At 32.9% G+C, this 16,596-nt stretch overlaps 2 protein-coding genes across 2 annotated transcripts; both read right to left on the minus strand.

Moving 5' to 3' along the window:
- Positions 1-2,503: 2,503 nt before the first annotated feature.
- LOC9310240 (squalene epoxidase 5) lies at positions 2,504-5,996 on the minus strand. Its single transcript, XM_002874127.2, has 8 exons — positions 5,736-5,996; positions 5,433-5,544; positions 4,959-5,139; positions 4,066-4,234; positions 3,699-3,917; positions 3,258-3,536; positions 2,863-3,141; positions 2,504-2,749 (listed from the first exon to the last, which is right to left on the minus strand). The coding sequence occupies exons 1-8, from the start codon at positions 5,931-5,933 to the stop codon at positions 2,636-2,638; spliced, it is 1,551 nt and encodes a 516-aa protein (XP_002874173.1). The 5' UTR covers positions 5,934-5,996; the 3' UTR covers positions 2,504-2,635.
- Positions 5,997-9,061: 3,065 nt separating this feature from the next.
- On the minus strand, positions 9,062-12,453 carry LOC9310241 (squalene epoxidase 6). The gene is made up of 8 exons (XM_002874128.2): positions 12,211-12,453; positions 11,593-11,704; positions 11,318-11,498; positions 10,649-10,817; positions 10,301-10,519; positions 9,841-10,119; positions 9,466-9,744; positions 9,062-9,379 (listed from the first exon to the last, which is right to left on the minus strand). The coding sequence occupies exons 1-8, from the start codon at positions 12,412-12,414 to the stop codon at positions 9,266-9,268; spliced, it is 1,557 nt and encodes a 518-aa protein (XP_002874174.1). The 5' UTR covers positions 12,415-12,453; the 3' UTR covers positions 9,062-9,265.
- Between the last annotated feature and the right edge of the window lie 4,143 nt (positions 12,454-16,596).

Below are 16,596 nucleotides of genomic sequence, written 5' to 3' on the forward strand. Positions count from 1 at the left end.
TTGTTGAATGTGATGTTCTTGGTTCTTGTTTTCCCAAAAGGGTCTAACACCCAGTTTGAAAATTTTGTCTCTTTCTTATTGGTAATGTTGCAATTGAATGTTAAGAAATGTTCCACTAATGGAATGTGGATTTGTTGAGTGATAATCAGAGCAGTAGTTCAAACAATTAATATTATCTAAATAAATAAATAAATAAATAAATAAAAGAGGTTCATGTTTAGGGGGTGAACCCAAATATTGTTCTCGTTCAAAAGTAACATGTTTTGCATTTCAATTTCCTTAACCTAATTAACTACCCCTATTCTAGAAAATACAACAACGTTGCACTATAACTACGAAAAATAGACACTTCTCTAAAATTTATCTCCCAACATATTTTAAATGAATCTAACCAAAAGAATTACATCCCAACCCAAAAGATTGCCTATTACACATTTAATACAAAACAAAAACAATACTTGGGGTCAAAGTAATGTTTTGGATGAGTAGGATGGTTGAAAATTTTCTGAGATTGTGTATTCTTCTGTACAGTAGTTTATATCTGTACAGTCATTCTTTTGTACAGTACAAACTGACTAAGTCTTCTGTACAGTCTAAGGTCTTAGTTTATATCTATACATTCAAAGCGACACTGCATCATTCTTTTTTGGTCTTCATATGTTCTTGTCCTGTCTTTCAAATGGGTAACATTATCATAAATAGCAATTTGCTTCAAAATATATACTTGTAAATTAATTCATTGCGTTTATCAAATAGGATGGTTTTTATCTGTATAGTGGTCTATATATGTACAGTGGTCTATATATGTATCTGTACAGTGGTATTCTGTACAGTAGTCTTCTGTACAGTGGTATATTTCTGTACATACATTCTTCTGTACAGATGCATCTTTCTATACATACATTCTTCTGTACAGATGTAGACCACTGTACAGATATACACAACTGTACAGAAGAAATCTGTACAGCAGAATATCTGTATAGAAGGATGTATCTGTACAGTGATTTATATCTGTATATATATTATTTGTACAGTGTTCGGTAATATAAATTTTAAAATTTATAAAACAAAATGCATATCAAATGATAGAGAAAAAACCATAGATTTTTATGTATATGATCAATTTTAGAAAAATAAAATTTACGAATGAGCATTTTAGTTATTAAACTTTGAGGGAATGAAATATAATAAAAAAAAAGAAATAAAAAAAAACCCTGACCCACTAAAAAACTTTTATACGTTTCACGCACTCTATCTCACACACTCTCTCTCACACTCTCTCTCTCAGTCTCTCTTCTCTCACACTCTCTCTTTCTCAATTATAAATAGTAACCGTACTAGTTCTATAATTAAGTTTGGGAAATGTATTAGTTTCCCAACTCACCTTATTTTTTATTACAAAAGAAATAGAGTAAAACAAATAGAATAAAAAAACATAATCTCTAAATATAGTGTAATAATATATTAATTTACTTTATTTTAGAGTGAAATATTAGAGTAGGATTATAGATAATTTTACTCTATAATAAAGTTTAAAAGAGAAAATAGATGGGTTGGAGATGTCCTAAACTAGGCCACTAACAAACTAGATGAATGTTTAACGCCTATTCGTTAGATCAAAAGTCTAGTTCTTTGTAAGTAAAGTTACAACGATAAGTTCATCAGACTTCTTTAATCACGTTTCAAAATAGAAAAATAACACAAATATCACTAAAGGTGGGAATTATCTTTATCCGCATAACCCCTAAAAAGGTCGACTTCAAAGATATTGAAAGGCCAATAAATTATGTCATTCATTGTTAAATGATGCATCTTATTATGTCATTCATCCTTAAATGATGCATCTTATTATGTCATTCATTGTTAATTGTTAAATAATGCATCTTATTATGTCATTCATCTATTTTTGTTTTTCTATAAATAGAAGTATAGAGACGAGACTTTACTCTTTTGGCTGTTTTCTGTGTATACGACAACAAAAACCTCACCACAAAACTTCATCAATTATTGGGACAGCTGCAGTTTGAAGTTGTTATCGACGTCCATAAATTTTTCTTGGGTTATATATATATATATATATATATATATATATTAGGAATAAGAATTCGACAACTTAATTTAAAGTTTTAATGAAATTCACAAAAGACAAAAAAACAATCAAAGCCACCAATTGTACACAAACAGATTATATTCTGATAATATGTTAATCTGCCATTATGGCCAGAAGAACAGTTATGTATGATTTGTTAATTCAATATAATATTTGATTCGACGAAAAAAAAAACGAAAACTTGTTTTATTATTAAACTTTTCTTCTTTCCGTAGACTATTTCCCTGTTGTTATGTACTAATATTATTTTTTTGGTTTATGCATGGTTAAAATTAAAAAAAAAAAAATGAATGATTGTTTTATAGAGGATATATATATATTTGGACAAACAGAAAGAGGGTGCATTTTTAAACAATTAGAAGGGATAAATTCATCTGATGTTTTTAACCAGTGGGTTAGAAAGATATAACTCATATACTAATAATTGTAAGATAAGCATTACAATAAAATTTCAACAATTTAACAATCACAAAGATTGGTAGTCCATATATGATATATATATTTTTCGGTTTAGAGCATCAATGTTTAAAAAACAGACGCGGCCATATAGCTTTTGCGATATGCGGCTGCGTTTGCAGGAAACAACATCTGGCTAACTCCCTCAGCCTTCAGATGGGGAACCAACATTTTCGTAGCTAACTGGTGATTCACATAAAACATATAATTAAAAAAATAATTCAATGTCAAATTGTAATTAGTAAACCAAAAAGAGCGTCAAAGAAAAAGTTTTCTATCGAAATAAAATGACTTACACCAAAAAGCCTGAGGCTATGCCAAATGCGAATGGGGGAAGGAAATGGAGATAGAAGATGGCCAATGGAATGTAGTGTGATTGCGCAGAGATGATAGATGAGAGAGATCGGACGAGGATTCATGCCACCTAGCAGAGCCATCATCCCTGACGTGCGAAATCCGCCACTACAAAGGTAATCATAGCAACCCTGTCTCATTGCTTCTTTTGCTTCGTCGGTTGATGCAATTAGCACTTGAGAAAATGCAGTTCCTAATGTGTTCACCGTCGCTGACATTGGCTTCACCATAAAAAAAAACAAGCTTTCTTAAATTTTTGAAGTTGTTAATAGGTTTAAAATTTTAGAATGTTCATCATATTTTAGCCTTGGATGATTAGGATGTGATGAAGGCTTACCTTGCGGATGCTATAAAAGGACTTAATGACTTCTGAGACTTTGTTTGCATCGCCGAGGTTGCTTAGTGGCTGGAGAAGGCGACGTAGAATGAGAATATCAGACAATAAAACCATCATTCCAGCCGCGACTGATGGATGACGCATGTTGAATGCATCTCCCAACACAATCACTCCTTTTTTATTGCTTAAAGTAGCTGTCATGCGCTTTGCTGGAACCGCTTTTATGTGTGCTCCCTCATCTAGACCTTTCAAGAATATTTTGCGAAGTTTTGGAGGTACCTTCAAAAAATGTGTAAGTAGGTGTTTATATACATGGAGTTATGGACTTTTTGCAAATATAAGAATATATGACGTACATGTGACTTATCTATGTACCAGTAACACCAACTTAGTTAAATCATATGCTTAGTTCCTTTTTTAATTAATCAGCACATTGCGTACCTGAGGAGCTAGAGTGTTCTTCGCGAAAGTAGCCATTTCACCTTTTGCAATTGAAGGAAAATTGTCGGGGAAAAGCTCAAAACCACAACGAACATCAGTGCTGCTTATTTGGTACAACATGATGGAGGAGGGTTTAGACATTATTAAATGAAGGTTTTCGGGATCATCAAGCCGACAGTTCTTCGAGATGTAACCAACTTGGTAAGACAGAACTTCCGCCTATATCAAGTTATAATTCGTTAATGCTTGTTAAACTAACTTGAATAAATCATAGTAAGTAACATAAATTATTACTCATTAGTGTTTATGTTAAAGTTGAAGTTTTTTTTTTTTCCGTTTAAATGAGACTATATAATTATATACTCACATTGTTGTCGTTTAGAGACCGACGAAGGTTTGAGTAGCAACCGTCGCATACCACAGTGAGAGGTGCCAATGCTGTTGTTTCTTCACCTGCTTTATTTTTGTATGTCACTCCTTTGATCACTCCTTTTTCTTCTATTAACGACTTCACCGTTCCTTCTTCCAGGCGCACACTGCCAATTTAAGATTGGTGTAAACAAAATCATTGCTATTGTCAAGTTTAGTAGTATTTTCCAATGTTCAAAATTTTATTAGGAGTTAATTGGACCTTTGGAGGGTATACCACCTAACTAATTAATTGGAGCCTATTTATTTGTCTTATTTTATAAGGAGTTAAAATAAGTATACATATTATTAATTAGTTGTCTAACCCACCTTGACACAAACGTTAGTTATGTATAAATTTTTCCAAATTAAAATTATAACTTAAAGGTTTATAATATAGAATAAGTTCATTTTATCAAAGTTTATTAGCTTCCTCTAATTGGCATTGAATAAGGTTTATATCTTTTGTAAAGTACCGATTAGTTCACTTCCACATGAGTAATTATTTTGGATCAATCTGATTCTAATATTATATAAAAGTCTTGACTTTCCGATCGGTTATGTTTATTATATGATCTGTAAAAGGTTGAATGGTTGCGGCAGTTGGAGTGGAGAAATCCGTTTACGGATTGGACCGTAGCAGTGTGGATCCAGAAATTTGCAGACTGCTTTTACATATAAATAAATTTGGTTTACCGCGCGGTTTGTTGTCCAACCAAAAAATAGAACGGTTTAGTCCGCTAACGGTTTAGACCGCTTCGCCCACACCAACAACTCAAAGCCAAAATCTCGTAACATTTTTTGATGTAAAATTCTTAGCAATTATAATTTGGTGAACAAAGAGATACGTACCTAGGAAGAGAAGAAGCCTTTTGGCGCAGACTTTGGACGAATCGGCCATTGTGAAAAGATCGAGCAGAAGGATCGTAAGGAAAGTTGTTGTTGTCCACCGGAAAAGATGCGACTGCTTCTTTGCCGTCCTTATAAACTGCCATCCCCGTGGCTTTTTGGGCATCTATACCATCCAGACAATCTATATAGAAAAACGCACAAGTTCGATCATCCATCTAAGACATATTCATTTAATTCTATAAACGCAAATGTAAACAAACTCATGGTCTAGTAACTAAAGAATTCCTCAAGAAGTTGAAAGACTATGGTTTAAGTTCTGCGATTTAAATCATAGTTGGACACTATAGCCACTTTTAAATAACAAATATATTCGATTTTTCACAAGTTTCGAAGATTAGCGTATAGAATTTGGTTCTAGATTCTCCAATTAAAAATAAAATGTAAATGTAAAATGAAAGTGAAACAGAGACAGACCTTGAAGGCCAAGCTGAGAAAGCATGAATCGTCCTCCTGGCTGCATAAACTCACCCATCATTCTCTCTGGTTCTCTCATGTCCCTCTCAATCACATGTACTCGGCGCCCGTCCTATATATAATCAGAAATTAGCATAAGGTTGTATTATGCAAAAACAAAACATTGGAATAGAATTCTATTATGCATGTATATATAGTTCTAAATTTTTTACCCTATTCATGCGCAAATAGTAGAGTAGGAAAATCGTTAACTTGATGCAGATTTAATACTTGGACGTAAAACTCTGACGCCACTTTACATACCTTAGCAAGAGCATATGCAAGAGCCGAGCCACCGACACCAGCCCCGACGATGATGACGTCAGAAGCACCGTCTCTTCTCTCCTCTGCTGCCGCATCCGCCAATTCCGTCGCCTTTTTCTTCCTGTTGGTAACGTATAACACCGTCCAGGTCAGCGCGAAGGCGAGTACCGTCCATAAACAAACGTGCGTAAAGGCCATATCCCAAATCTATTAACTAGTTCTCAATATGGTTTTGATTACTATTAAAAGGAGTAACATGCATATATAATACAAAGTTAAGTCAGTTTGGACGTGGCATCACCACATATGGTAAATTATGATATTATTTTTTTAAAAGCAATAAATTGATCTTTTGTGTTCTCCACATAAATCGTTATCACTTCTAGCTGTCTACATTGACATAAACAGATGATATTTATATTTCACATACAAACATAAGAGATTGACCACCCTAATTAATGATTTTGTCAGTATATAGACAAGCGAATTTAAGGTACCACTTGAATTATTGATATCTTTGAAAACTAGTGAATGGCGATTAAAATAGTAAGAGAATTTTGCTAAATCTGAATGTATAAATCAATGTTTTTGATAACAGAGGGTCGGTCCAGAACATAGACAAAATAAGTCATCACTTAGAGAATCACATTGTGGAAGAAACATCCAAAATTCTATTAGAAACATTGGACCGGCCTCAGTCCGAACTGCGGACACAAATCAACTTTCATTTTAGCTAATGCTGGTTTCTTTAACCTTTTAAAGATGATGCATCTATGCTTGTTGCATACTTGCATGTATTTTATGCACACGATGTCACAAACAAACATTCATGGAAATAAAAGTAACATACTTATGTATTAATGTATGCAAAACTCTTCCATGGTCAACAATCACGATATTGTAAAATATGTAGATATACGTACACTATTATTTATCGGAAGATCACTTAAAAATCCACCAACTATATTTATCATTTCTATAAAGACACATGATTTATTTTTGGGTTGTATGAATATATATAAAAAAAAGCACTTAAAAAAAAACAAAGCACTTAAAAGAACGAACAGATACTATACACTTTTTCTTTTGTGAAAAGTTGTATATATAAATAAAAATGATGTGGCTTTACAAAAATTATGGGTTAAGTAACAGTTTCCTTGTGGACAGATGGACAATTTAATGCAATTTAATCTAATGCAATTTAATGCTTCTAGGTGGGATTTTTAGCAAGAAAGGCCATTAATGCAATGCTTCAAATAGATGCTAAATAAGATCGAAAGATAGGACTGATTGGCTACGTGGAACAACATCCACCTCAACACGAAAGCGAGTAGCGTCCATAACCACAAGAAGTATGGCAAAGCCATATTCATTACGGTTTTGCTTATTAATTGCGTGATAATTTAGTCCTTGATATGGTTTATAAGAAAATTCAGAAAGGTTTAGTGATATATATATAGCCATTTCGACGTATACCATTTGGAGAGAAAAAAATGGAAGAAAGCACGGCAATGCATCGAATCTTCCCAGCCGCCTAATCAAATGGAGCGATAAACAATTCTCGGCGATTAAAATAAATGGAGACAGGAGATATGATTTAGGAATCCAAGCATGGTTTGACTTAATGGGTTTCTAGGAGGGAATGTTTAAATTTTCGAATTCTTTAACTTCCAAACAAACGTTGCACTTGTTGTAAAAGAGTTATTTTTTCTTTGAATCTAATTTTTTTTTTTGATAGGAATGTTAATATCATATAAATGAAGTTTTGAAGTTTTACAAAAGAGCTTAACCTATGGTTGTAACCTTGCCAAAAAAGAAATAAAAAACAAGAGTTACAAAGCAAATTGTTGTGTGTCAGACAACAAACTATCTAATCCAAAGCGGCATCAAGTTCCTGAATTTCTTCTGGTTCCGTCTAGCCGTGATTGTGTTACGCAGTTCCTTCTCAATGGTTTTATAAACTGCAGCAGGTGTGGCAGAAATCTGGTTATAAATCAGATTATTTCGCTGCTTCCAGATGTGGTAGACAGCGGCTTGGCTCGCCAGTTTTCGAAGGATCGAAGGAGAGGAATCAGTTCTCAGCCTTGTCCAAGAAATGAGCGATGGCCAAGTGTAGAAAATGCAGACGGGTAAGTGCAAATGAGACTGAATTAAGTTCCAAACCTGCTGGCTAAACTAGCAAGTCAGAAAGAGGTGCTCAAGAGTCTCATCGTAGTTCAAGCAAAGGCAGCAAGTAGGGGTCACATGCAGGCCCCAAGACACCATCCTGCTCCGGGTTGGAAGCCTATTCAACTGAGCCATCCACATTGTGAAAGCATGTCGTGGAGTGGCTCCTTTGAACCAGATGGAGGACGCCCAACCCTTCAAAGCTGCTCTCGGCCTAATAGAGTCCCAAGTAATAGCAGTGGGAAAGTGATTGTAGCTAATACCATGGATAACCCAACAATAGCTGTCATCCCCATTAGAAGGATCCGGCGGATTGACTGTGGATAACAGAGCATGGAGGTTGCGAGCTTGCGTTGATCGAACAGGTGGAAGATTCCATCCAAAATCATCACAAGCGGCAGATTATATTTATAAAAAAAAAGATATATATAGAAATAAATAGATTGAACATTATTTTTATCGCATTATATTTAATTTTTTAAGTAAACTGTTATATATATATATATATATATATATTCAGGATAAATGAAAAAACAATTATGTACATTTTCTCATAATTAAATGGATGAGTTCTTCATGTTTTTAATCGAGATCAATTACCAATTGGTGACAATATTAGAGGTTGGGGTACGGTGTTAATCAAACTTGTGTCTCATATGGAGAACTGGATGAGACTCGATAAATGAGTATCTTTGTGCCTATATTCCTACCGTTTGCCTAGACTACATGCACCTTTTCAACGATTTCGGCCAACTACCGACTGGACAAACACATTAGAGAGATTGACCTCAACAATCTTAAATACACAACATTCTCTTTTCCTTCAGTTGAAGTTCCAGGTCACAGTGACACAGCTCTGGTAAGAGAGAAATGATTGGCATCAGTAGGTTTACCATTCGAATTCTCAGCTTACTCTAATCATTGACATGAAATTAGGAATCGACTGCATTTGATTTCCTATCAGGTCATCATGGATTACCATGTAATTCTCTGTTTAAGTTTCATTTACAAGTTTAGCCAGAGCCGTGCTACTGTATATGAATACCGGATGACTAAAAAATGTCGAATACGTATAAAACAAAACTTTTCAAAGTAATAAACACCATCGTCTTAAAAAAAAAGGACTGAGCAACAAACAATTAGCTCCATAAATACATGGGTGAAGCTAAATAAAAAAGGAGCATTACTTGTAACAACAAGATTAATTCACACATCTCACATTCAAATGTTTATTTATTTATTTATATTTAGAAATTTCCCCTGTTCCAGACTAATAATTTTATAAGAGCTACAATACAGGTTTCACAAATGCACAATCACAAGAATTCGTGCTCCATATAAATTGCGATTTAGAGCATCAATGTTTAGAGCGCGGTTGCGGCCATATAGCTTTTGCGATACGCGGCTGCATTTGCTGGAAACAACATTTGGCTAACTCCTTCAGCTTTGAGATTGGGAACCAACATTTTCAAGGCCAACTAGATATTAGCAAACAAGAAAAAGGGTTAAGAAAGAAATAATTCTATAGAAAAATTTTGATATAAAGAGAGATATATTGACTTACACCAAAAAGCTTGAGGCTATGCCAAATGCGAAGGGGAGAGGGAAATGGAGAGAGAAGTTGGCCAATAGAAGATATAGTGATAGCACATAGATGATAGATAAGAGAGAGCGGACGAGGATTCATGCCGCCGAGCAAAGCCATCATCCCTGACGTGCGAAACCCACCACTACAAAGGTAATCATAGACACCCTGTCTCATTGCCTCTTTTGCTTCGTCCGTTGATCCAATTAGCACTTGAGAAAATGCATTTCCTAATGTATTAACCGTCGCTGACATTGGCTTCACCATAAAAAATCATGTATAGTTATAAAAAAGAGTTGTAAATCACTTTTGATCAAATTTTTATGTTTTAGATTAAAATGTACATATGCTCACCTTGCGAATACTATAAAAAGAATTGATAACTTCTGAGACTTTGTTAGCATCGCCGAGGTTGCTTAATGGCTGGAGAAGACGGTGTAGAATGAGAATGTCAGACAGTAAAACCATCATTCCAGATGCGATTGCTGGATGACGCATGTTGAATGCATCTCCCAATACAATCACACCTTTCTTCTTGCTTAAACTAGCTGACATGCGCTTTGCTGGCACGACTTTTATTTGTGCTCCCTCATCTATTCCTTTCAAAAATATTTTGCGGAGTTTTGGAGGTACCTGCAAATAAGTGTAAGAGATGTTAAATGCATATTGTGAATGGATTTATGGACCTCTTGCACATGTTATAGAATGTGTCTATGTATGACTTATTTATGTACAAGTAACACCAATTTACTTATATATTTATAAGCTTAGTTCTTTTTTCAATCGATCAAAGATTAATCAGCCCAATGCGTACCTGAGGAACTATAGTATTCTTCATGAAAGTAGACATTTCACCATTTGCAATAGAAGGAAAATTCTCGGGGAGAACCTCAAAACCACAACGAACGTCAGTGCTGCTTATTTGATATACCATGGTGAAAGAAGGTTTAGACAATATCAAGTGTAAGTTTTCGGGTTCTTCAAGTCGACAATTCTTGGAGATGAAACCAACTAGGTACGACAAAATCTCCGCCTATATGAAGTCATAGCACATTGATGCTTATTAAGTAACTGAGTAAATCAGAGTAAGTAACACCAGTTCTATGGCATTAGCGTTTATATGAAACGATTGTAGTCTTTTCTCTCAAAGGAGCATACTTACATTGTTGTCATTAAGAGACCTACGAAGGTTTGAGTAGCAACCGTCGCATACTACAGTGAGAGGTGCCAAGGCTCTTGTTTCTTCGCCTTCTTTATTCTTGTATGTCACTCCTTTGATCACTCCTTTTTCTTCTATTAAAGACTTCACCGTTCCTTCTTCGAGGCGCACACTACCAATCAACGATTGGTGTAAACAAAATCATTGCGATTGTCAAGTTCAGTAGTATTTTCCAATGTACGAAAATTAATTAGACGCTAATTGGATATTCGAAGAGGGTCTACCATCTATCTATCTCTTTATATATGATGTTAATAGATTTTTAAATATATATTTTCCTTTTCTTTTAAAGTAAAAAGTATAAATATCTTAATTGACTGTCTAAAAACTATTTCAAACAACTCAGTTCGATCTATCGAGTGTCATATAATTTTAATTTATAGAAGATATATATCTTATCAAAGTTTATTAGCTTCCATTAGTTGCCAATGAAAAAGTTCTATATATCTTTGACTTTTGTGTGATATCGATAAGATCACTTCGATTCACATTCCACACGAATACTTATTTTGGATTACTCTGATTCTAATACTAGTATATGAGATGTATTCATGATTTCCATTGAATACAATAAATCATATAGTAAAAAAATTAGTGAACAAGGAAACGTACTTGGGAAGAGAAGAAGCCTTTCGACGCAATTGCTGGACAAATCGGCCATTGTGAAAAGATCGAGCAGAAGGTTCATAAGAAAAGTTGTTGTTTTCCACTGGAAAAGGTGCGACTGCTTCTTTTCCATCCTTATAAACTGCGAAACCCGTGGCTTTCTGTGCATCTATGTCTTCCAAACAATCTGTATAAATTATAAACGCATGAGACCATGAAACCAAGACGCAATTTCTTGATTGATTTACATAAATGTAAATGAAAGTAAAGCGGACACAGACCTTGAAGGCCAAGCTTAGAAAGCATGAGTCGTCCACCTGGTTGCATAAATTCACCCATCATTCTCTCTGGTTCTCTCATGTCCCTCTCTATCACATGTACTCGACGTCCGTCCTATAACCCGAAATTAGCATAGGAATATATGATTGTATTCAAAGCCGGCCCTAACCCCAAACTTTACTTGTTTTTTTTTTCTATATTAATTTACCGGCTCCTTTTTGACTAAAACGATCTTGTCGACTTCTACTGTGGTGGAGCCGTGGAGCGGTAGAGGTATTATAACGTGGATACGAAAAAAGTCTAGTTACACTCCTTCTTTCCCAATTCTCATTAGTTTTTTTTTTTTTTTTTTTAATTATTAAAGTTCCTAATTATATATAGGTCTTTAATTTTTTGTTATTCTCTTTGGCTTTCAAATTCTCAGGACCGGTTCTGATTTTATCATGCGAAAACCATATGCTGCGATAGAATTCTATCTTGCTAAAACGAAAACAATCATAGATAATGTATAATATAGGTTTTTATTATCCTATTTTATAAGCAGATATTAGTATAAGAAAGTAGTTAACAAAAGTGCCATGCAGATTTAATATTCCAACGCCACTTTAGACTTTACATACCTTAGCAAGAGCATATGCGAGAGCCGAGCCGCCAACTCCAGCCCCAACGATGATAACGTCAGCAGCACCGTCTTTTCCCTCTTCCACCACCGCATCAGCCAACTTCGTTGCCTTCTTCCCCCTGTTTGTAACGTAGAACACCGTCCAAGTCAGCACGAAGGCGAGTATCGTCCATACAAAAACGTGCGTAAAAGCGATATCCATATCTATTAGTTCTAATTGTGGTGTATGAAAGAATTGAGAAAGAGGAATAACATATATATAGTACAAAGATATGCCAGTTTGGACATGGTATCACCACATGCTAAATTTTTATAATAATTTAGAAAGCAAATTGATCTTTTATGTTGTCCACATATTTCGTTATCATTTATGAGCTGTCAAAGTTGACATTAAAGAGACGATGAATTTATATCAGATACAAACAGAAGATATTGACACCCCTAATTAATGAGTATGTTACTATATAGAAATAGAACAAGCAAATAAAAGGTACGTACCACTCAAGTTATTGACATTTTTGAAGCTAAATGTGTCAATCAATGTTTTTTGGAAAAAATCCAAAAAAACCGCCATTTATTATTATTTTGGCCGTTTAATACAGATAGTTTTAAAATTGAAATAAAAATACTTTGATTATTAAATTTTATCTTTAAAACTATTCGTGTTATAAAAGTTGGTAGAATCTTATCCACGAGTTAACAGCCGTTAACACGGATAACAGAATCTCTAACCGGAGTTAAAAGTTAACCCCACATATTTAAATAGATATATAGTATCTGTTTAAATACAAATACCAATAAATTGTCTTCGCCTGGTTTGCAAGTTGAGTTCCCCTCTAAACCCAGGATCGAATCCTACCGGTCACACTTTTTTGATTTTTTTTTAAATAAAATTTTTCTTTTTTTCCTTCAGAAAAACCCTAACGCCGCCGTGATTATGATAGGAAAGGGAAGCTGACGACGGAAAAAAAAAAGAAAAAGAAAATTAAAAAATTGTGGCATGTAGGATTCGTTCCCGGTTTAAGATGGGGAATTCAACCTGCTTATTGCCACCAGGCGAAGTTAATTTACATGTATGTACAAGTAAACAATAATATATATCTATTTAAATATGTGGGGTTAACTTTTAACTGTGGTTAGAGATTCCGTTACCCGTGTTAACGGCTGTTAACTCGTGGGTAAGATTCTACCAACCTTTATAATACGAATATTTTAAAAGACAAAATTTAATAATCAAGGTATTTTTATTCCAATTTTAAAACTACATGTATTAAACGGCCAAAATAATAATAGATGACGGTTTTTTTCGGGTATTTTCCCATGTTTTTTTATAATAGAATTGATATTTTAGGTAACAGTTTAGATTTTTCAAATTAGTTTTCACACATATATTCGTAATTCCACGACTTTAAATTTGGATACATTATACATATCAACTTTCATTTTAGCAGATCCTTTATCTATAACCCTTTTAGAAATGATGTTTATGGGTGTGATTGGTAACATGAATTACTATGTGGTAGCATTGAATTAGGAAGATAACTCAAAAATGTTACCAATCATGATTTGTTTTTAAAAATTTGCTTTAGAGGTTGAAGTTTGTTGAGTTATGAATGACTTACATTTTTGAGTTATCTCCTTTGTAAAATTGCTAAATCAAAACTTAACTCAAAAACATGGAAATTCTCATGAGTTAGAATATGGTAAGTTGAGTTATAATTTTTACATTTTAAAAAAACGAAAATTAGTTTTAAATTAGAAGAAAATATCTTAAATTAATTTTAATAATGATAATTGTTTTTATTATTATCTTAGTTTAATTCAATAACATTTCATAAAAAATACGTATTTAAATTCTTAATTTTCTTAACATCTTTAAAATTTTTAATTTGTTTTTTATTTTCATTTAATTATCAAAAACTATTTATAGGACTAGATTTAATACAGATAAAATTTAGAATATGCTAGGAAAATGTAAATCATTAGTTTTATAACTATTATGTAAAAAAAATATATTTCAAATTAATATGTTTTTAGTATTATTTTATTTTATTATTTAATTTGTAAAAAATATTATTATTATTATTATTATTGATATTTAATTAATTAGTTTTAATAACATATACTGCAACTTTTAAAACACAAAAGTTACCAGTCACTTGTATTGATCAGACTGATAACTCATATTTTTACAGCAAAAAACTACATCAGTCTACAGTTTATACCACATAATTTTTACTGTAAATTATAACATCGACTGCAATTCAACCTTAATAACAGGTGTTACCAGTCGGAGCCTCTATTTTTGTTGCATGTACGTTATGTACAAACCAAAATACGTGGCAATTTAATTAAAGTAACATAATTATGCATTCTGCCAAAACTCTGCATTTGGTAATTAAACTTACATCTTTACAGGCTATCGAATCAGCAAGAGGTTTTGAATAATCAAGGCTACTCGATAAAGGATAACTGGCTTTTTACTTCAAAAATGTAAATAGATTAACCATGTATAAGAAAAAATCAAATAAAATCCACCAACTATTTAATAAGTGATTTCTATAAATATGCATGATTCACTTTTTGTTCATATGAGTATACAAAGACAAACATTTAGAAGAGCGATGCAGATTCAATATTTGAACCGATTACGAACCTTAGGAAGTGCATAGGCGAGAGCCGAACCGCCAACACCGGCTCCAACGATGATGACGTCAGTACCACCGTCTTTTTTTCATATAACACTAAATCCACAAGTCCGTGGTTTTCTTGCTCCGGTTGGCTAATTGGAAAAACATCAACATGATAGCTGAAAGATGAGTAAAGGCCAATGGATGATGTCAACTATTGTTCCGTGCTCCGTAAAATGTTGTTTTCGTTTTTGTCAATGGTCGACGTAATATGTTGTTTTGCCATAAATCGTTAGATACTAATTCATTTCTTAGTTGCTTTCCATGAACAAGTCAATGTAATCCTCACCACATAACTTTATCAATGATTGGGATTTGGGACGACGACTACGCTAATATCTTATCTTCGGTGTCCACATTTTCTTCGTATTTATCTTATCTTCACATGAATTCACTATCGTCTTGAAGTTTTCTTCTTCAAATTCACTCGTTATATATATATGGGGAGAGAAGTCAAAACACCAAAGATAAGAAATTAGACATTGTTCTTAAGAAAATAAAGAGAAAATAGTTTCCTACATGCAAGATATCTTTAATAACGTCAGACGGTACGGTGGCAGACTGCTAGACTTGTTGCATCACCCGAGTCTCCAGGAAGAGCGTTTTTATATGACCACCGTCTTAAAATAAATTATTAGACTGCAAGACAAAACTTCTATTTTTCATAGAAATAAAAAGAAAAATTCCAAAATGAAAGAAAAGAGCTTCTTAAATAACGAGTCAGTGAATGAATGTAACGTCTCAATATATGAAATAAAACAAGATTATATAACCTTAAAAAAGATTAAAAGAATATGAAGAAAGGGACATAAAATGCACATGAAAAATAAGAGAAAAGTTGAAAATATCAAATTAAGGATAAAAATAAAATGAAACGTGATCATTGATCAAATAAAGGCAATTCTCACAAATAGCACAAAAATAGATTTTGTTAACAAATTTAACATACAATTTCTAAAGTTCCAAAATAGCATAAATTTAATATTAAAAAAGCTAATATATGTAAGCATTTGATTGACGTTTCAGGTGATCGTATTATAATCGTAATTTCAAATTGTAACTAATTTTTTTATTTTACATAATTAGATAAGGGTAAAATAATTGTTGTATAAACTCACTAATGCTAATTTTAGAAATTTGTGGAATGAGTAATATAATTGTCCATAAAACTTGTAGTCCCTCTGTTTCAAATTATAAGATGTTTAAGATAAAAGCACACATATTTAGGTAGTTTATTTTTCTTTTAGAAAATATGATTTGTTTTTAATAAAAAAAAAAATCCCACCAATCATACAAAATACTGCAAAATATAAATGGTAATAAATGATAAAATGTATTTAAATTTGCATATAAACTTGCAAAACATCCTATAATATGAAACAAAGTAAAATGTCTAAAACATCTTATATTTTGAAATAAATATAATATTTTTTTACAATTCTAGAGTATTTCTTGTCAAATAATCACTTAATTAATTAGAAAATTAAAATAGCCAATTATGTATTTAAAACATATCATTTAATATCTCGTAAACTTTTTTTTTTCAACTGTTCAATTATGCAAGGAAAAATTATACTTTTTTTTTTTTTTTGCCGTAACCCAATTGTGTTATTTTACAAAAAGCCCATCCAACGAACAATCTTCTTCAGCCCATTAGCCCATTAAGTTTAGGATAAAGATAAGAGCTACGTTCA

This window comes from Arabidopsis lyrata (genome assembly GCF_000004255.2).
Source record: "Arabidopsis lyrata subsp. lyrata unplaced genomic scaffold ARALYscaffold_6, whole genome shotgun sequence".
Lineage (NCBI taxonomy): Eukaryota > Viridiplantae > Streptophyta > Magnoliopsida > Brassicales > Brassicaceae > Arabidopsis > Arabidopsis lyrata.

What these genes read in the sequence shown, in the direction of transcription:
- LOC9310240 (XM_002874127.2), bottom strand. Translation starts at nt 5,933, where the DNA reads ATGGCCTTTACGCACGTTTGTTTATGGACGGTACTCGCCTTCGCGCTG. An exon ending in TTCTCAGCTTGGCCTTCAAG is followed by an intron (nt 5,140 to 5,432) that starts GTCTGTCTCTGT and finishes TTTTCTATATAG; the next exon opens with ATTGTCTGGATGGTATAGAT. An exon ending in CCTTTTATAGCATCCGCAAG is followed by an intron (nt 3,142 to 3,257) that starts GTAAGCCTTCAT and finishes TTTATGGTGAAG; the next exon opens with CCAATGTCAGCGACGGTGAA.
- LOC9310241 (XM_002874128.2), bottom strand. Translation starts at nt 12,414, where the DNA reads ATGGATATCGCTTTTACGCACGTTTTTGTATGGACGATACTCGCCTTC. An exon ending in AAGGCTTCTTCTCTTCCCAA is followed by an intron (nt 10,818 to 11,317) that starts GTACGTTTCCTT and finishes GTTGATTGGTAG; the next exon opens with TGTGCGCCTCGAAGAAGGAA. An exon ending in ATAGCCTCAAGCTTTTTGGT is followed by an intron (nt 9,380 to 9,465) that starts GTAAGTCAATAT and finishes GCTAATATCTAG; the next exon opens with TTGGCCTTGAAAATGTTGGT.